The sequence below is a fragment of the Nerophis ophidion genome, linkage group LG24 (assembly GCF_033978795.1).
Source record: "Nerophis ophidion isolate RoL-2023_Sa linkage group LG24, RoL_Noph_v1.0, whole genome shotgun sequence".
NCBI lineage: Eukaryota > Metazoa > Chordata > Actinopteri > Syngnathiformes > Syngnathidae > Nerophis > Nerophis ophidion.
In genome coordinates this window covers 6,097,275-6,119,397 of record NC_084634.1, presented here as the reverse complement: position 1 = coordinate 6,119,397, position 22,123 = coordinate 6,097,275, and the positions used below count along the sequence as shown (strand labels likewise).

General features: G+C 41.3%; 1 protein-coding gene across 2 annotated transcripts in view; it reads right to left on the bottom strand.

The window, feature by feature from the left end:
* Nucleotides 1-22,123, bottom strand: part of LOC133542455 (gastrula zinc finger protein XlCGF57.1-like) — a 249,231-nt gene that overhangs the window by 222,999 nt on the left and 4,109 nt on the right. The window contains exons 2-3 of one of the 2 annotated variants that reach the window (XM_061886602.1): nt 21,753-21,935; nt 11,650-13,148 (exon numbers count right to left, since the gene is read on the bottom strand). In XM_061886602.1, the coding sequence (XP_061742586.1) occupies nt 11,686-13,148; nt 21,753-21,935 (1,646 nt within the window). In that variant the 3' untranslated portion in view covers nt 11,650-11,685. Of the gene's footprint in view, nt 1-11,649; nt 13,149-21,752; nt 21,936-22,123 lie in introns of those variants that run through there. The other variant, XM_061886600.1, reaches the window with a different exon arrangement.

The following is a 22,123-nucleotide window of genomic DNA, read 5'->3' as shown; positions in this document are numbered from 1 at the left end:
AGATCAAAGGTCACGGGCATTACGTGCAGTGATTTCTCCAAATTCTCTGAACTTCTTGATGATATCACAGACTATAGATGGTGAAAATCCCTAAATTCCTTGCAATAGCGTGTCGAGAAATTTTCTCACGCATTTGTTCACAAAGTGGTGACCCCTCACCCCGTCCTTGTTCGTGAACGATTGAACATTTCCCGGAAGCTGCTTTTAAACCCAATCATGACATCCACCTGTTCCCAACTAGCCCATTCACCTGTGGGATGTTCCAAATAAGTGTTTGATGAGCATTCCTCAACTTTTTCAGTCTTTTTTTTTTTTTTGCCACCTGTGCCAGCTTTTTCGAAACACGTTGCAGGCGTCCAATTCCAAATGATATTTGTAAAAAAAAAAAATAAAGTTGACTAAATACTGCGCGTAAAGCGGTGATGAGTGTTGATAAATCACATTGCGTGTGCTGTATATTCTGTATTTGCATTCTCTCATCCCAGTATTGTGGGTGTTTTGATGATTGGCATTTATTTTGTATATTTCATTCATTATTCATACAGACAGAGACGCAAAGTGGATTACACTTTTTTTTATGCTCACTTAAAGGACCGCTTTGCTCGGGTTGAATAGATCAGCTGTGTGTGTGTGTGCTATCAAGTTTGCACGTGTTTTAGTACACGCAAGCCTTTAGTAGATCAGAACCTTTGTGTATATGTTACTATAGTGTGTGTATATGGTACTACAGTGTGTGTATATGGTACTACAGTGTGTGTATATGGTACTACAGTGTGTGTATATATGGTACTACAGTGTGTGTATATATGGTACTACAGTGTGTGTATATATGGTACTACAGTGTGTGTATATGGTACTACAGTGTGTGTATATGGTACTACAGTGTGTGTATATGGTACTACAGTGTGTGTATATGGTACTACAGTGTGTGTATATATGGTACTACAGTGTGTGTATATGGTACTACAGTGTGTGTATATGGTACTACAGTGTGTGTGTGTGTATATGGTGCTACAGTGTGTGTGTGTATATGGTGCTACAGTGTGTGTGTATGGTACTACAGTGTGTGTATATGGTACTACAGTGTGTGTGTATATGGTACTACAGTGTGTGTATATGGTACTACAGTGTGTATATATGGTACTACAGTGTGTGTATATGTTACTACAGTGTGTGTATATGGTACTACAGTGTGTGTATATGTTACTACAGTGTGTGTATATATGTTACTACAGTGTGTGTATATGGTACTACAGTGTGTGTATATGTTACTACAGTGTGTGTATATGGTACTACAGTGTGTGTATATGTTACTACAGTTTGTGTATATGTTACTACAGTGTGTGTATATATGGTACTACAGTGTGTGTCTATGGTACTACAGTGTGTGTCTATGGTACTACAGTGTGTGTCTATGGTACTACTGTGTGTGTATATGGTACTACAGTGTGTATATGGTACTACAGTGTGTGTATATGGTACTGCAGTGTGTGTGTATACAGGTGCTGGTCATATTAGAATATCATGAAAAAGTGGATTTATTTCATTAATTCCATTTAGAAAGTCAAACTTGTAGAATGTATACATTCATTCCAAACAGACTGATACATTTCAAGTGTTTTTTTTTTGCCAAAAAGGAGATGATTATAGCTGACAACCAATGAAAACCCTAAATTCAACATCTCAGAAAATTAGAATATGGTGAAAAGGTCAGATATTGAAGACACCTGGTGCCACACTCTAATTAGCTAACTAACTCAAAACACCTGGAAAAAGCCTTTAAATGGTCTCTCGTTTTGATTCTGTATGACACACAATCCTGGGGAAGACTGCTGACTTGACAACTGTCCAAAAGATGGCCATTGATACTTTAAAGGGGAACATTTATCACAATTTATAAAGGGTTAAAAACAATAAAAATCAGTTCCCAGTGGCTTGTTGTATTTTTCAAAATTTTACCGGTCTCGGAATATCCCTAAATAAAGCTTTAAAGTGCCTTATTTTCGGCTCTCTGCGAAGAGAGTCATACAGTGCTGCCAATGTAAACAAACAATGGGAATACCACAGCAAGATATAGTGACATTAGCTCGGATTCAAACTCGGACTTAAGCGATTCAACAGATTACGCATGTATTGAAACAGATGGTTGGAGTATGAAAATATTGAAGAAGAAACTGAAGCTATTGAGCGAATAGCTATTGACGCTATTCATAGCCATAGCATGGCCGAATAGCTGCGTTAGCATCGCCGGTAAAATGTGCGGATCAAACGATCAGGACTTTCGCATCTTTTGACACTGGAGCAACTTAAATCCGTCGATTGGTAGGTGTTTGTTTCGCATTAAATGTGGGTGGAAGGAAACATAATATCATTGCAAATGCATCTGCAGGTTATCCATACATCTCTGTGCCATGTCTGCCTTAGCATCGCCGGTCAAATGTGGAGACACTCCAGTACATTCAATGGGGTCTGGCGGCAGACACTTTGGCATCTTCGGGCCAGTGGTGCAACTTGAATCCCTCCCTGTTAGTGTTGTTACACCCTCCGACAACACACCGACGAGGCATGATGTCTCCAAGGTTCCAAAAAATAGTCAAAAAAAGGGAAAATAACAGAGCTGAGACCCGGTGTTTGTAATGTGTTGAAAATGAGAATGGTGGGTGTGTTACCTCGGCGACGTCACATTCTGACGTCATCGCCTCCAGCGCGATAAACAGAAAGGCGTTTAATTCGCCAAAATTCACCCATTTAGAGTTCGGAAATCGGTTAAAAAAATAGATGGTCTTTTTTCTGCACCATCAAGGTATATATTGACGCTTACATAGGTCTGCTGATAATGTTCCCCTTTAAAGAAGGAGGGCAAGACACAAAAGGTCATTGCCAAAGAGGTTGGATGTTCCCAGAGCTCTGTGTCCAAGCACATTAATAGAGAGGCCAAGGGAAGACAAAGATGTGGTAGAAAAAAGTGTACAAGCAAGAGGGATAACCGCGCCCTGGAGAGGATTGTCAAACAAAACCGATTGAAAAATGTGGGGGAGATCCACAAAGAGTGGACTGCAGCTGCAGTCAGTGCTTCAAGAACCACCACGCACCGACGTATGCAAGATATGGGCTTCAGCTGTCGCATTCCTTGTGTAAAGCCACTCTTGAATAAGAGACAACGTCAAAAGCGTCAAAAAGGACTGGACTGCTGCTGAGTGGTCCAAAGTTATGTTTTCAGATGAAATTAAATTATGTATCTCCTTTGGAAATCGAGGTCCCAGAGTCTGGAGGAAGACAGGAGAGGCACAGAATCCACGTTACCTAAAGTCCAGTGTCAGATTTCCACAATGGGTAATGGTCTGGGGTGCCATGTCATCTGCTGGTGTTGGTCCACTGTGTTTCCTGAGGTCTAGGGTCAATGCAGCAGTCTACCAGGAAGTTTTAGAACACTTTATGCCGTCTGCCGCGGACCAATTTCATTTTCCAACATGACTTGGCACCTGCACACAGTGCCATATCTACCAGTACCTGGTTTAAGGACCATGGTCTCCCTGTTCTTGATTGGCCTGCAAACTCACCTGACCTTAACCCCATAGAAAAGCTATGGGGTATTGTGAAGGGGAAGATGCCAGATGCCAGACCCAACAATGCTGAAGAGCTGAAGGCCACTATTAAAGCAAGCTGGGCTCTCATAAGACCTGAGGAGTGCAACAGACTGGTCGACTTTATACCACGCCGTATTGCTGCAGCAATTCAGGCAAAAAGGAGCTGCAACTAAGTATTGATTGCCGTACATGCTGAAACTTTCCATGTTCATACTTTTCAGTTGGCCCACATTTCTAAAAAATATTTTTCGGTACTAGTCGTAACTAATATTCTAATTTTCTGAGATACCGAATCTGGGATTTTCAGTAATTGTCAGTACTAATCATCAAAATTTAAAGAAATAAACATTTCAAATATATATCACTGTGTGTGTAATGAATTGATATAATATGTAAGTTTCACGTTCTGAATATAATTACTGAAATAAATCAACTTTTTCATGATATTCCAATAATATTAACAGCACCTGTAGAATCAGCAGCACATTTATTAGATGTATGTATATACAGTAAAGTTCTGTGGGATGATGTACATTGTTGACTTTTCTCTAACATTCCAAACTTGCCCATGTTCTGAAATTGACATTGTTTTGGGGATTCTAAAAAAAGGAGAATAAACACGAAAATATTTTAAACACACTAATTGTCATGGGTCTTATTATTTATCGCCAATCAACGTTTACTTATAATATACAGCCCTTAATCACAAATGTCTCAAAGGGCTGCACAAGCCACATCAGGGCCAGGAAAAAACTAAACCCAATGGGAACAAAAATAAACTTTGGAAAGGGGACCGCAGATTTGGGGACTAAGTCTGACATACCAATACGTGTTTTGATACGTTCTAAAACATCCATTTCCTACCGCTTATTCCCTTTTGGGGTGGCGGGGGGCGCTGGCGCCTAGTTCACCTACAATCGGGCGGAAGGCGGGGTACACCCTGGACAAGTCGCCACCTCATCGCAGGGCCAACACAGATAGACAGACAACATTCACACACCAGGGGGTCCGGTCCGATCCGGTGGCCATGTACTGCTTGCCTGTGTATCGGCTGGGGACATCTCTGCGCTGCTGATCCGCCTCCGCTTGGGATGGTTTCCTGCTGGCTCCGCTGTGAACGGGACTCTCGCTGCTGTGTTGGATCCGCTTTGGACTGGACTCTCGCGACTGTGTTGGATCCATTGTGGATTGAACTTTCACAGTATCATGTTAGACCCGCTCGACATCCATTGCTTTCCTCCTCTCCAAGGTTCTCATAGTCATTATTGTCACCGATGTCCCACTGGGTGTGAGTTTTCCTTGCCATTATGTGGGCCTACCGAGGATGTCGTAGTGGTTTGTGCAGCCCTTTGAGACACTAGTGATTTAGGGCTATATAAGTAAACATTGATTGATGATTGATTTAGTGTTGCCAATCAACCTATTCCCAGGTGCATGTCTTTGGAAGTGGGAGGAAGCCGGAGTACCCGGAGGGAACCCACGTAGTCACGGGGGGAACATGCAAACTCTACACTGAAAGATCCCAAGCCCGGGATTGAACCCAGGACTGCAGGACCTTCGTATTGTGAGGCAGACGCACTAACCCCTCTTCCACCGTGAAGCAGAGGGGTTAGTGCGTCTAACCCCTGACCGAGGTCCATCCTTGGAACCTTCCAGTCGGAATAGAGGAGGAAGGACCAGGTCGACTATGATAACCTCGGCTGCTGGAATTATTTCCCTTCTTGATGAGGACGAACCGCAGCTCAAGGTGTTCGCGCTACAGAAGCTGGACCACCTTGTCAATGACTTCTGGGCTGAAATTTCAGGATCTGTTGACAAAAATCCAGGTTTTGTATGAAGATGAGACGTTCCGGAACAGAAAATTTGCCGCTCTGGTGGCCGCTAAGGTTTTCCTCTAAAACAGACCTGGGCAAAGTAAGGCCTGAAGAAGTATTTGAACACCCTGCTTTTGTGCAAGTTCTCCCACTTAGAAATCATGAAGGGGGTCTGTGCATGTCCACTGTATGAGAGATAATCTAAAAAGAATAATAATCCAGAAATCACAATCTATGATTTTTTAACAATTTATTTGTGTGATGAAGCTGAAAATAAGTATTAAAACACCAACATTAATATTTGGTAGAGTAGCCTTTGTTTGCAATTCTATTTAATAATACAACTTTAACATTTGACAACCAAATAATAAAACAAGGTGACACGGTAAAGAATCTGGGTATTATCTTCCACCCAACTCTCTCCTTTGAGTCACACATTAAAAGCGTTACTAAAACGCCCTTCTCTCATCTCCGTAATATCGCTAAAATTCGCTCCATTTTGTCCACTAAAGACGCCGAGATCATTATCCATGCGTTTGTTACGCCTCGTCTCGATTACTGTAACGTATTATTTTCGGGTCTCCCCATGTCTAGCATTAAAAGATTACAGTTGGTACAAAATGCGGCTGCTAGACCTTTGACAAGAACAAGAAAGTTTGATCACATTACGCCTATACTGGCTCACCTGCACTGGCTTCCTGTGCACTTAAGATGTGACTTTAAGGTTTTACTACTTACGTATAAAATACTACACGGTCTAGCTCCATCCTATCTTGCCGATTGTATTGTACCATATGTCCCGGCAAGAAATCTGCGTTCAAAAGACTCCGGCTTATTAGTGATTCCTAAAGCCCAAAAAAAGTCTGCGGGCTATAGAGCGTTTTTCCGTTCGGGCTCCAGTACTCTGGAATGCCCTCCCGGTAACAGTTCGAGATGCTACCTCAGTAGAAGCTTTTAAGTCTCACCTCAAAACACATCTGTATACTCTAGCCTTCAAATAGACCTCCTTTTTAGACCAGTTGATCTGCCGCTTCTTTTCTTTTTTCTCCTATGTCCCCCCCTCCCTTGTGGAGGGGGTCCGGTCCGATGACCATGGATGAAGTACTGGCTGTCCAGAGTCGAGACCCAGGATGGACCGCTCGCCTGTGTATCGGTTGGGGACATCTCTACGCTGCTGATCCGCCTCCGCTTGGGATGGTTTCCTGTGGACGGGACTCTCACTGCTGTCTTGGATCCGCTTTGAACTGAACTCTCGCGGCTGTGTTGGAGCCATTATGGATTGAACTTTCACAGTATCATGTTAGACCCGCTCGACATCCATTGCTTTCGGTCCCCTAGAGGGGGGGGTTGCCCACATCTGAGGTCCTCTCCAAGGTTTCTCATAGTCAGCATTGTCACTGGCGTCCCACTGGATGTGAATTCTCCCTGCCCACTGGGTGTGAGTTTTCCTTGCCCTTTTGTGGGTTCTTCCGAGGATGTTGTAGTCGTAATGATTTGTGCAGTCCTTTGAGACATTTGTGATTTGGGGCTATATAAATAAACATTGATTGATTGATTGATTGAATTACAGAGGTCAAACGTTTCCTGTAGTTCTTCCCCAGGTTTACACAGACTGCAGGAAGGATTTTGGCCCACTCCTCCACACAGATCTTCACTACATCAGTCAGGTTTCTGGGCTGCCGCTGAGTAACAAAGACTTTCAGCTCCCTCCAAAGATTTTCAATTGGATTTAGGTCTGGAGACGGGCTAGACCACTCCAGAACCTTGATATGGTTCTTACGAAGCCAATTTTTGGTTGTCCTGGCTGTGTGCTTTGGGTCATTGTCATGTTCCTTGCCGTTTTGTGGGTTTTTCCGAGGATGTCGTAGTCGTAATGGTTTGTACAGTCCTTTGAGACATTTGTGATTTAGGGCTATATAAATAAACATTGATTGATTGATTGATTGGTGTTGAAAGATCCAGCCACGACTCATCTTCAATGATCTGATTGAGGGAAGGAGGTTTTTGCCCAAAATCTCACAAGTGAAGTGAAGTGAATTATATTTATATAGCGCTTTTCTCTAGTGACTCAAAGCGCTTTACATAGTGAAACCCAATATCTAAGTTACATTTAAACCAGTGTGGGTGGCACTGGGAGCAGGTGGGTAAAGTGTCTTGCCCAAGGACACAACGGCAGTGACTAGGATGGCAGAAGTGGGAATCGAACCTGCAACCCTCAAGTTGCTGGCACAAGACATGGCTGCAGTCATCCTCTCCTTAATACAGTACAGTCGTCCTGTCCCATGAGCAGAAAAAGACCCCCAAAGCATGATGCTACCACCCCCATGCTTCACAGTAGGGATGGTGTTCTTGGGATGGTACGCATCAGTCTTCTTCCTCCAAACACGCATAGTGGAATTATGACCAAAAAGGTCAATTTTGGTCTCATCTGTCCACAAAACTTTCTCCCACGACTCCTCTGGATCATCTAAATCAGGGGTGCCCATTACGTCGATCGCGAGCTACCAGTGGACCGCGGGGGGTGTGTCAGTCGATCTCCAGCCAGGCTTTTAAAAAAAATAGACCTAAAAATTAGTGATCATCAATCTTCACCAAGACGTCACTTAAATGACATTCACGGTAACGGAGGGTCTTGTGAGATGACGCTGGCTGCTGCAAGATCATTATTATGAAAATATGACCGAGAGGAAGGCGAGAAACACTTTTTATTTCAACAGACTCTCGCGCCGTACCTTCCGTCAAAACTCTAAAGGCCGACTGCACATTTCCTATCTTCACAATAAAAGCCCTGCTTCATGCTGCCTGCGCTAACTAAATACAGAGTCTCGGAAAACTGGCGTGCACAAGCGATCCCTCAGAAAGCTGGCGTGCACATCACTTGTGCACGCCAGCTTTCCGAGACTCTTATTATATAGGGACTGATTGACTGCTAAAAACGTGACGGATCGCCTTAAAAAAACGTAATGTAATTTTAAATTGTTCTATGAAGGATAAAACACTGAATAGTGACAATTATTTTGACTCGGGGGCCACATTTAGAGAAAGAAATGTGTCTGGGGGCCGGTATGTCTATTTTTAGGAACACTAATACAAAACCTCACAATAATGTCTGATTGAATGCTAAAATAACATTTTTCTATTAAGGATAAAACACTGAATATTGACAATTATTTTGACTCGGGGGCCACATTTGGAGAAAGAAATGTGTCTGGGGGCCGGTATATCTATTTTTAGGAACACTAATACAAAACCTCACACTGATGTCTGATTGAATGATAAAATTACATTTTTCTATGAAGGATAAAACACTGAATATTGAAAATTATTTTGACCCGGGGGCCACATTTGGAGAAAGAAATGTGTCTGGGGGCCGGTATATCTAATTTTAGGAACACTAATACAAAACCTCACAATAATCTCTGATTGAATGATAAAATTACATTTTTCTATGAAGGATAAAACACTGAATATTGACAATTATTTTGACTTGGGGGCCACATTTAGAGAAAGAAAAGTGTCTGGGTGCCGGTATATCTATTTTTAGGAAGACTAATACAAAACCCCACAATAATTTCTGATTGAATGATGAAATTATTTTTTCTATGAAGGATAAACCACTGAATATTGACAATTATTTTGATTCGGGGGCCACTTTTAGAGAAAGAAATATGTCTGGGGGCCGGTATATCTATTTTTAGGAACACTAATACAAAACCTCACAATAATGTCCGATTGAATGATAAAATTACATTTTTCTATGAAGGATAAAACACTGAAAATTGACAACTATTTTGACTCGGGGGCCACATTTAGAGAAATAAATGTGTCTGGGGGCCGGTATATCTATTTTTAGGAACACTAATACAAAACCTCACAATAATGTCTGATTGAATGATAAAAACGTTGTGACAGATCGCTTTAAAAAAACGTAATGGAATTTTAAATTTTTCTATGAAGGATAAAACACTGAATATTGACAATTATTTTGACTCGGGGGCCACATTTAGAGAAAGAAATGTGTCTGGGGGCGGGTATGTCTATTTTTAGGAACACTAATACAAAACCTCACAATAATGTCTGATTGAATGATAAAATTACATTTTTCTATGAAGGATAAAACACTGAATATTGACAATTATTTTGACTCAGGGGCCACATTTAGAGAAAGAAATGTGTCTGGGGGCCGGTATATCTATTTTTAGGAACACTAATACAAAACCTCATAATAATGTCTGATTGAATGATAAAATAAAATTTTTCTATGAAGGATAAAACACTGAATATTGACAATTATTTTGACTCGGGGGCCACATTTGGAGAAAGAAATGTGTCTGGGGGCCGGTATATCTATTTTTAGGAACACTAATACAAAACCTCACAATAATGTCTGATTGAATGATAAAAACGTTATGACAGAGCGCCTTAAACATTTTTATGGAATTTTAAATTTTTCTATGAAGGATAAACCACCGAATATTGACAATTATTTTGACTCGGGGGCCACATTGAGAGAAAGAAATGTGTCTGGGGGCCGGTATATCTATTTTTAGGAACACTAATACAAAACCTCACAATAATGTCTGATTGAATGATAAAAACGTTATGACAGAGCGGCTTAAAAAAATGTAATGTTATTTTAAATTTTTCTACGAAGGATAAAACACTGAATATTTACAAAATATGAAAGTCACACCCCCTTTTGATCGACATATTTTACAATCAAGTGAAACGCCACAAAAATGCAACAAACAGTGAAAAATGAACACGAAGGGTACAAAATAAACCCACTTACAATCTGATACATCACTAAGCTTTAGAACTTTGTTGTGGAAAATCTCCTTCCGCGTCTGTGGAAACGCTTCCCGCCCACACTGCTTGGTGACTCGTCTGACCTGCTGTGACGTAGATTACCTGTCAAGACCAGGACTATGGTGTGGATTGTTTTCCGGAGGTGCAAAGCGACTGAGTCGACCGGACATGGCGTGAAGGTAATGACATCTTTTGATTTTAACACTCAAAAGTACGACAAAAACAAAGGGTATAAACAAAAACTTGCACAAAAGCAGAACCTACGGACATACAACAAAACTTGCAAACTATGGCATGAATAAAGTTAACTTACTTGGAGCGAGAAAAGAGCATGAAAATCAAGGGTGTACAGAGGGTGATGTCGCCAGGCTGACTGCCTGGCAACTGCAGGCTTAAATAGTGATGTGGTGATTGACAACAGGTGCATGAGTCCAAATCAATCAGGTGCGTGACATGAAGACAGGTGAAAACTAATGGGTTGTCATGGAAACAAAGCAGGGAGTGAAAAAACAGGAACTGAAAAAATCCAAAAACTAAACAGAACATAGCCAAATTAAACATGACATTACCATAGTAACTAATTAGATGACCATAGTAACTAATTAGATTACCATCATTCCATTTTCTTCCGCTTATCCGAGGTAGGGTTGCGGGGGCAGCAACCTAAGCAGAGAAGCCCAGACTTCCCTCTCCCCAGCCACTTCGTCCAGCTCCTCCCGGGGAAACCCGAGGCGTTCCCAGGCCAGCCGGGGGATATAATCTTCCCCGTGGCCTCCTGTAGTAACTAATTATAGTACCATAGTAACTAGTATATCATCCAAAAGCGCAGATTCCAACCATTGAAATACTTTGTATAGTTCAAGAATTCCGGTCATGTGTAAACATCCTAATGGCAGCTACCCTTTCCATCTTAAATGTCATGTCTGGGATCATGTTTTGTCTAAGTTATGTCCTGTTTGGTTTTTGGACTCTTTTTTTTTTTAGTTCCTGCTTTTTTCACTCTCTTGTCTTGTTTTCATGGTTACCCATTAGTTTCACCCGTCATGTCACGCACCTGATTTGCTTTGACTCACGCACCTGTTCAATCACCACAGTATTATTTAAGCCACAGTTCCCAGGTAGTCAGCCTGCCACCCTCTACAAACCCATAATATCCATGCTGATGAAGCACCTTGCTTTTTTTCATACTCTTTTCTCGGTCACAGTAAGTGTTTTTCGTTTTAGTTGTTCATAGTTTAGCCTCGGTGCAAGTTTTTGTTTTTATAGCCAAGTTTGTTCTCCGCCTTGTGCGCGCCTTTTGTTTGTTCCTTTTATTAGTATGAATAAAAGATGTCTTTACCTTCACGCCGTGCCCGCTCCAATTGCTTTGCACCATAGTAGACTCAAGATTGTGTTACACACACAACAATGACGTCACACATGATGTTAGAAAGTCAAAGTTCAAGTTTTGACCGTTTATTTCAATTCCTGCATCTTCATTTGCTGCTGCTGTTCTCACCAGCACACTTGTGTTTCTTACACTGGGACTTAGAAGAGAATCTTTCACCACACACACTGCAACTCAACACTTTCTCTCCTCTGTGTGTTCTCATGTGTGCTTTCAAATGTTGACTTGATGTGAAGGTTTGACCACAAATTGAACAATTAAAAGAGTTTCCATCAGTATGTGTTCTCATGTGCTTCACCAGGTGTCTTTGATCACAAAAGCTCGTGTCGCAGCTGGAACAGGAAAACGGTTTTTCACCAGTGTGTATTCTCATGTGTACCTTCAAATTTTGACTTCGTACAAACCCTTTACAACAGATTGAACAGGTAAAAGGGGTCTCTCCGGTGTGCATTCGCATGTGGATTTTCAAATCGTGACTTTGTTTAAATCCTTTCCCACAGATCGAACAACAAAAAGGTTTTTCTCCCGTGTGCGTTCTCATGTGTTCTTGCGACCAACTTTTTCGTCCGAAACTTTTACCGCACACCGAGCACGGAAAAGGCTTTTCTCCGGTGTGTATTCTTAGGTGTCTTTTCAAATTCTGTTTCTGTACAAAACCTTTACCGCAGACCGAACAGGTAAAAGGTTTTTCGCCAGTGTGCGTCCTCATGTGTACTTTCAAATTGGGACTTTGTATGAAATCTTTACCGCAGACCGAACAAGAGAAAGGCTTTTCTCCGGAGTGTATTCGCATGTGTACTTTCAAATAGTGACTTTGTATGAAATATTTACCGCAAATTGAGCAAGAAAAAGGTTTTTCTCCCGTGTGTATTTTCATGTGTTCTATTAGCAGATAATTTCGAGCAAAACCTTTACCGCATTCGGTGCAGGAAAAAGGTTTTTCTCCGGTGTGTGTTCTCGTGTGTCTTTTAAGACCACTGGGGCGTTTAAACGTTTTGTCGCAGTGGGAACACGTCAGGTGTGTGTTGTCGGCGTGACGTGTCTTATCATCTTTAGAGTCTTCATCATCAGTGTCAGGAGAGTGTGACGTTGTGTCCTCACTATCTGATAGTGGAGCTAAGAGCTTGTCCGCTTGTGATCCTCCACAGTGGTCTTCATCGGTTTCAGCCTCTCTCCTCTCCTCACTTTCACCTTTGACCTCATCATCTTCACTCTTCACAGGGACACCAGTCAGTGGGAACTCCTCCAACCATTCGACCTCATCATCTTCACTCTTCACAGGGACACCAGTCACTGGGAACTCTTCCAACCATTGAAGATGTTCTCCCTCCTGACCGATGCTGTGTTCCTCATTCTCTTTAATGTGAGGGGGCTGTTGAGCTCTGTCTTTCCCTTTAAAATGGGGGATGAATGGTTCGTTCTCTACCTTCTTAAAGTGCGGGATCTGTGGCGCCTCATCTTCCACTTTAAATTGGGGGGAATGTGGCTCCTCTCGCTCCATTCTGAAGCTCCACTCCTGTTGCTCAGGGAGAAGATGCTCTTCACAGACGTCTGCAGGACACAAGAGGATAAAACATGTTTCACTATGTACTAAAGAACTATTTCTGAGTTTGTAAGGAAGGGGGAAATATTTTTGATAACACAAAATGTCGATCCAACCACTGTAGTATTGAACATCTTCCAGGGCTGGACAATAAATGGAATTTTGATTTAAATTTCAATTATTGTTTGTAACAATCATGACAATATATCAATCAATCGTTTATATATATAGTAGGGATACACCGAAATGAAAATGTGTGGCCAAAGCCGAAGCCGAATAAAATTTAAACGCTTGGCCGAAGGCCAAATACCGAATACCGAATAATGAATGCAGTTTTTTTTCAAATTTTTTTGTATTGCATAAATAGGCTAGAAAAATTTTTTGGACATGTTTTTCAAATAAAGTCATTTTTTATTGAATATTGACATTTTTTAAATATTCCAGTAGCCTTTGCTTTTCCAAAAAAAGCACAAAGTTTTTCATTTGGGGGACGGCGTGGCGCAGTGGGAGAGTGGCCGTGCGCAGCCCGAGGGTCTCTGGTTCAAATCCCACCTAGTACCAACCTCGTCACGTCCGTTGTGTCCTGAGCAAGACACTTCACCCTTGCTCCTGATGGGTGCTGGTTGGCGCCTTGCATGGCAGCTCCCTCCATCAGTGTGTGAATGTGTGTGTGAATGGGTGAATGTGGAAGTAGTGTCAAAGCGCTTTGAGTACCTTGAAGGTAGAAAAGCGCTATACAAGTACAACCCATTTATCATTTATTTATATTAGGCCTTCAAACAAAACATGCATTCCAAAAAAAATGAAGTGCATTAAAGTGGATAAACCCACAACAAATGAATTATTGTCCTTTTGGCAAAAGTCTGCTTAGCCACAGTAGATATGCTAATAATGTAAACAGAAGGCTCAGGTAAATCTCAATTAAGTGTGTGCTTGTAACCTCATACACTTATACAGGTAGCCTACACAACAGGCTAATAATGTAAACAGAGGCCCCACTAAATCTCAATTAAGTGTGTGCTTGTAACCTCATACACTTATACAGGTACACAACATATCCCCACGTCACCGCGTCAAAAAATTGCGTCACACGCCACTATTCGGCCTTGTTTTTAACTCATTCCACCGAAGGCCAAATGTGGCTTTTTTTGCCATATTCGGCCGAATATATTCGGTTACCGATTAATCGGTGCATCCCTAATATATAGCCCTAAATCAAAAGTGTCTCAAAAGGCTGCACAAGCCACAACGACATCCGCGGTACAGAGCCCTCATAAGGGTAAGGAAAAACTCACCCCGGTGGGACGTCGGTGAGTGACTGTGAGAAACCTTGGAGAGGACCGCAGATGTGGGCAACCAATAATCATAAGAAGAAAAAAAACTGATTTATTGGCAAATTCCGGAGCGACGACGTGGCGCGGTTGGGAGAGTGGCTTGTGCCAGCAACCTGAGGGTTCCTGGTTCAATCCCCACCTTATACCAACCTCGTCACTGTCACACTTATGGATCATGTTTTGTTTTGGTAATGTTCGGTTTGGTTTTTTTGGACATTTGGTTCTGTCTTTTCACTTCCTGGTTTGTTTTGTTACCATAGCTCAGGGGCGTCAAACTCAAATACAGAGTGGGCCAAAATTTTAAACGGAACAAAGCCGCGGGCCAAGGTTGAACAAATTAACCTTTTAATAGGGACCCAAACAAGTTTTGCAATAAATATTGAACAAGCAAGGCTTATATAACTTTAGTGACATGCAAAATCCAGTTTCAAATAATAATAATAATAATTTAAAATACATCAATGGCGTATCAAATCAAATTTAAATAAAAATTGTATGTCTTTTTTTCTATTTGCAATCTTCTGAGGTAAATATCAAATTTTTTCCACAGGTTAATAATAAACATTCAAACTTTGAAGCAGCAAGAGAAAATGCATGAATAAAACGTTAATTATTGGTCAGTTTGCTGGAAGTTTCCCGGAAGACCGAGTGCTGCAAGGGGTTCTGGGTATTTGTTCTGTTGTGTCACGGTGCGGATGATTGAGGGGTTCCCTCAATCATCAGGAGATTGAGGGAACCCCTCATGAAACAGTTCTGTAGAGATGAAGTAGTCTTGTGATTTTTCCCACATCTACATATTGCGCTCTACCACGGTATCGAGCACTATTCTCTGGATAATCCAAGCAAGATATATATGTATATATATATGTATATATATATATATATATATATATATATGAAATACTTGAGTTGGTGAATTGTAGATGTAAATATACTCCTCCCCTCTTAATCACGGCCCACACCGACCACGTCTCCGCTCCACACCCAACCACGCCCCCCACCTTCCGAAATCAGAGGTCTCAAGGTTGGCAACTATGACGTATACTCCCTCGGGGAGCAGAGAGGTAGCAGCATGGGTAACGTTAGCTGTGATGCTAGCAGAGCCGTGCGAGTGGTGATACGAGAGAAAGAAGGTGCGAATGAAGGAAGAATTAATTCCCAAGAAAAACAGCAGGGGGCCCATCGTCTGGCGGTGGTTCGGCTTCAAGCAGGAATATGTCGAACAGACAACCGTAATTTGTCAAGTGTGGGTCAACAGCGTTGTCACAAAAAGTAGCATTACTGCTAATATGTAGCATCATTTGAAAAGTCACCTGCTAGAGCAGGGGTGGCCACACTTCTTCTGCAGGCCAGCTTTTTTTCAATTGACTAAGTCGAGGGGATCGATCTCATTCATATATATCATATGTTTTTATTTATGAAACATAAGTTTTTGTTAACAGATTAAAAGTTTTGAATGATAATGCAATAATGTTTAACACACATAGAGTTTTTTCTTTCATGAAGACAAGAATATAAGTTGGAGTATTACCTGATTCGGATGACTTGCATGGATTGGAATCCGACAGAAGTGGAGGAGAACAAAAGTCCTCCTTTCTGTCCAATACCACATGGAAGTGGTTGGTTTTTGTCATCTTATTTGTCCAGCTTCCATATTCGTTTTTATACACTTAACAAGAAATCCATTAGCTCCGTAGCTTGCTAGTTTGTGCACGCCAGCTTTCTGAGACTCTTATTTTGTTAGCGCAGGCAAGAGGAAGCAGCGCTTTTATTGTGAAGATAGGAACTGTGCAGTCGGTCTTTAGAGTTTTGACAGCAGGTACGGCGCAAATGTGTTGAAATAAAAAGTGTTTCTCGCCTTCCTGTCCATCACTTTTTCTTAATAATGAGCTCGCAGCAGCCAGTGTCATCTCACAAGACCCTCAGGTGTCGTGAATGTCAATCATGTGACGAAAGTGACGTCTTGGTGAAGATTGATGATCGCTAATTTTTGGGTCTATTTTTTTAAATGCCTGGCTGGCGATCGACTAACACATCCTCCGCGATCGACGTAATGGGCATCCCTGTGCAATAGAATGAAGAGTGCTTACTCCGCATGTCAACATCTCCGTTTGTTGAGTGAAGATTGATGATCGCTAATTTTTGGGTCTATTTTTTTAAATGCCTGGCTGGCGATCGACTAACACATCCTCCGCGATCGACGTAATGGGCATCCCTGTGCAATAGAATGAAGAGCGCTTACTCCGCATGTTAACATCTCCGTTTGTTGAGTGAAGATTGATGATCGCTAATTTTTGGGTCTATTTTTTTAAATGCCTGGCTGGCGATCGACTAACACATCCTCCGCGATCGACGTAATGGGCATCCCTGTGCAATAGAATGAAGAGCGCTTACTCCGCATGTCAACATCTCCGTTTGGTGACACACGCCCACACCATCAAAATGCCGAAGCAAACATTTCCAGATCAACACCGCATGAAATAAATAGTCAACAACAAAAGGAGATAATGTCCGCAGTAACCTACCACATAGCGAAGGACATACACTATTTGATTTCCTATTATGCACCTCTTTTTTATTTGACACTTATTGAAATATCTTGTGTGACATCATGCACAAAAGTGCACTTTGTTTGTTTTAAACTATTGTAGTGGCCATATGTACAAAAAGTGCACTTTAATTTAGGGTTGTTTTGATATGTCATCTTAGTGACATCATGCACAAAAGTGCACTCATAGCTTGTTTTAAAATGTCTCTGACAATCTTGCACATTCTGTTTTGGGAATGACATGAATGTTTGTGCCACTGCTTAATAACTCTTTAATAAATACACAATTGGTCAATTGACTTAGTTGTGATTTCCCTCTCTGCATGAAAGTTAAAGTAGCATATATTAATGCAGTATGAAGAATGTTTTAATGTAGACACATAGAATCATCATACTGCTGTGATTATATGTGTCAAGTGTTCATTCAAGGCTAAGGCAACATTTTGAGATATATATGGTGTATCGTGGCATGGCCCAAAAATATGGGGATATTAATAAAAGGCCGTATCGCCCAGCCCTAGAGCAAAGACAACATTTGTGTAAGAAGATCGTCGGCCATTTTGGATTGCAAACAAATAACATTCACATTTGTTTAGCTCATTATGTATCTGGTATGTATTCCACCTTGAATATATTTTCACCTGCTTTTTAGTCCAGTGTTTTTCAACCTTTTTTGAGCCAAGGCACATTTTTGGGGTTTGAAAAAATGCAGAGGCACACCACCAGCAGAAATCATTAAAAATGAAACTCAGTTTGCAGTAAAATGTCAATTGTTGGATACGACTTTAAAGCATGACCAAGCATGCATCAATGTAGCTCTTGTCTCAAAGTAGGTGTACTGTCACCACCTGTCACATCACACCCTGACTTATTTGGACTTTTTTGCTGTTTTCCTGTTTTTAGCGTTTTAGTTATTGTCTGGCGCTCCTATTTTGGTGGATTTTTCTCTTTTTTTTTGTATTTTCATGTAGCGGTTTCATGTCTCTTTGTTTTAGCAAAAAATAATATTTCAGTTGTTTTTATCCTTATTTGTGTGGACATTGATGATTGTCATGTCATCTTCGGATGTACTTTGTGGACGCCGTCTTTGCTCCACAGTAAGTCTTTGCTGTCGTCCAGCATTCTGTTTTTGTTTACTTTGTAGCCAGTTCAGTTTTAGTTTCGTTCTGCGTAGCCTTCCCTAAGCTGCAATGTCTTTTCTTAGGGGCACTCACCTTTTGTTTATTTTTGGTTCAAGCATTGGACACCTTTTTACCTGCACCCTGCCTCCCGCTGTTTCCCACATCTACAAAGCAATTAGCTACCGGCTGCCACCTACTGATATGGAAGAGTATTACACGGTTACTCTGCCGAGCTCAACAACAACACATCATTTGCAGACTATAATTACTGGTTTGCAAAAAATATTTTTCACCCAAATAGGTAAAATTACATCATCTCCCACGGCACACCAGACTGTATTACACGGCACACCTGTGTGCCGCGGCGCAGTGGTTGAAAAACACTGTTTTAGTCAACTGTTTAGAAATGTAGGGCTAATAAATAAGTTACTACTTTAGCATGAAAAGTTTGCATATTTTCCTTGCTTTCAGGGTCCTCACCCAAACAAAAATGGATGGCTTTGAATGTCAGTTATTGATGTAGAAGAGATTTTTTTATTTAACTGTGTCTGCGTTTCCCTCCTAGTACAGCTCTGTATTCCATATTACTGGTTGTACTATGGCGCCATCATGTGGCCGACTTTTCTAACTACAGGGGTTGGGGATTGGAAGTGTATTTTCTTTTCGCTTCATGCCTTGAACAGAGAGTATTTCAATTCTCTTCTGTCTACGACAGTGTTTTTCAACCCCTGTGCCCCGGAGATGCAGTCTGTGCCGTGGGAGATTATTTAATTTAAACTATTTTGGGTAAAAATGGGGAAAAAAGTGTATGTATTTTAAAAAAAAAAAAGCAGTTAAAATTGCAGCAATGAAAACAAACAATACACAAAATCTGAGTTCTTCAAAAAGAAAATTAGTTTATGATGTTTAAAAAGCTGCACACTGATATATTGACTATTGATTAACTCTTGGCAGTTTTAGCACTCTAATAGAGTTTTTCAACCACTGTGCCGCGGCACCCTACTGTGCTGTGAGATACAGTCTGGTGTGCCTTTGGGAGATGATTTAATTTCACCTGTTTGGGTTAAAAATATTTTTTGCAAACCAGTAATTATAGCCTGCAAATAATGTGTTGTTGTTGAGAGTCGGTTCTGTCTAGAGCTCGGCAAAGTAACCGTGTAAAACTCTTCCATATCAGTAGGTGGCAGCCGGTAGTTAATTGCTTTGTAGATGTGGGAAACAGCGGGTGGCAGGGTGCAGGTAAAAAGGTGTCTTATGCTTGAACCAAAAATAAACAAAAAGGCATTGCAGCTTAGGGAAGGCTATGCAGAACGAAACTAAAACTGAAGTGGCTACAAAGTAAACAAAAACAGAATGCTGGACGACAGCAAAGACTTACTGTGGAGCAAAGAGGGCGTCCACAATGTGCATCCGAACATGACATGACAGTCAACAATGTCCCCACGAAGAAGGATAAAAACAACTGAAATATTTTGATTGCTAAAACAAAGTAGATGCGGGAAATATCGCTCAAAGGAAGACATGAAACTGCTCCAGGAAAATACCAAAAAAAAGAGAAAAAGCTACCAAAAAAGGAGCGCAAGACAAGAAGTAAAACACTACACACAGAAAAATATAAAAAAAAGTCCAAATAAGTCAGGGTGTGATGTGACAGGTGGTGACAGTACACCTACTTTGAGACAAGAGCTATATTGATGCATGCTTGCTTATGCTTTAAAGTCGTATCCAACAATTGCGACGACTTTTTACTGTTAATTGAGTTTTGTTTTTTTAATGATTTCTGCTGGTGGTGTGCCTCTGCATTTTTTCAACGCAAAATATGCGCCTCGGCTCAAAAAAGGTTGCAAAACACTGTTTTAGATGATATGTGGATGTTGTGCTTACTTGGACTGCGATGAAGCTGTGAGGACTTGTTTGGGTCCCTATTAAAAGGTTAATTTGTTCAACCTTGGCCCGCGGCTTTGTTCAGTTTTTACCTTTTGGCCCAGTCTGTATTTGAGTTTGACACATTGAAATGATTCGATTTAAGACTTGAAGTCTATGAGCATGAACTGATGAAGTCTACTTGGAGTTTTTTAATGAATGAGGGAAAAACGGAAATTGTAGTTTTTGGTCCGGCCCTCACTGACTTGGGACCATTGCAAAATGATGTGCGTCCCAAAGTCACCAGCCTATAGACAGCGATTTTTAACTAGACAAACAAGTCAATGGCGTTTTAAAATCGTGTTTTTATCACCTTCGTCTTTTAGTAAAGGTTAAACCGTTTTTATCTTTTAACCTTTTTGAACAAGTGGTGCATGCTTTTATTTCAAGTGGCCTGGACTACTGCAATGCACTTTATGCTGGCATTAGCCAAAAAGCTCTCTCCCGGTTGCAGTTAGTCCAGAACGCGGCAGCAGGACTTTTAACAGGGGCCAGGAAACGCCAGCATATAACCCCAATCCTTCAGAGTTTGCACTGGCTCCCTGTTCATTTTAGAATTGATTTTAAAACATTGCTGTTTGTTTTTAAATCTTTACATGGACTGGCACCTCAATATATCTCGGACCTCATCCAAATTTACATTCCTGCGCGCGCTCTGAGGTCCGAGAGCCAGTTCCAGCTCGTGGTGCCCAAGACCAGACTTAAGACCAGGGGAGACAGGGCCTTCTCTGTGGTCGGCCCTAAGCTCTGGAACACTCTGCCCCTCCATGTTCAAACTGCTTCCACAGTGGAGTGTTTTAAGTCTCGTCTTAAGACCCACTTTTATTCTTTGGCTTTTAACACTACGTGAGTTGTGTGGTCCTCTGTCCTCTGTGTTTTTTATAGACTTTGATTTCTATTTTACTGTTTTAATTGATTTTACCCTTTAAAATAGTTTTTAATCATATTTGTCTTTATATTGTTTTCATTGGGGCTTCACGGTGGCAGAGGGGTTAGTGCGTCTGCCTCACAATACGAAGGTCCTGCAGTCCTGGGTTCAAATCCAGGCTCGGGATCTTTCTGTGTGGAGTTTGCATGTTCTCCCCGTGACTGCGTGGGTTCCCTCCGGGTACTCCGGCTTCCTCCCACTTCCAAAGACATGCACCTGGGGATAGGTTGATTGGCAACACTAAAAAATTGGCCCTAGTGTGTGAATGTGAGTGTGAATGTTGTCTGTCTATCTGTGTTGGCCCTGCGATGAGGTGGCGACTTGTCCAGGGTGTACCCCGCCTTCCGCCCGATTGTAGCTGAGATAGGCGCCAGCGTCCCCCGCGACCCCGAAAGGGAATAAGCGGTAGAAAATGGATGGATGGATAGAAAATGGATGGATTGTTTTCATTGGTTTTATATTTATTTATTTTTTGTTTTTATTCAGTCATTGGTGGAGCATAATATATATATATATATATATACTTTTTTTTAATTTTATTTTATTTATTTATTTATTTATTTTTTACAATTGTTTTTAACATGGCTGTGCAGCACTTTGGAAACGTTATTGTTGTTTAAATGTGCTATATAAATAAAGTGGATTGGATTGGATTGGATTGGATGAGAGGCCAAATGTCTTCTAAGACAGAGTGAACAGTCCAGTTGTGATGGAGTGAATGCCCTGAGAATAAAATGATATGTGGATGTTGTGCTTACTTGGACTGTGATGAAGCTGTGAGGACTCAGGTGGTTTGTCTTCATGCTCTTCAGTCTTCACAGAGACAACAGTCAGTGGAAACTTGCTGAGATCAGCCTCCTCCTGCCCTAGAAGACACTCTTCCTCCTGAGTGATCCACACTTCCTCCTCTTCCTCTTTAATGTGAGAGGCCTGCTGATCGTCTGTTGGGTAAAAAGGTAAATGAGATTAAGCGAGAATGAACATAATCTTTGACTGACTCTGTAAACAAAATGAGACTATTTTCGTTCTTGTGTGTGCTGTGTTCAAAGTGTGTTGCCAAGCAATCAATAAAACATGGGAAGTACTAGTTATTGTCTCGGCCACTAAAATTACTTCCAAAGCGGGACAG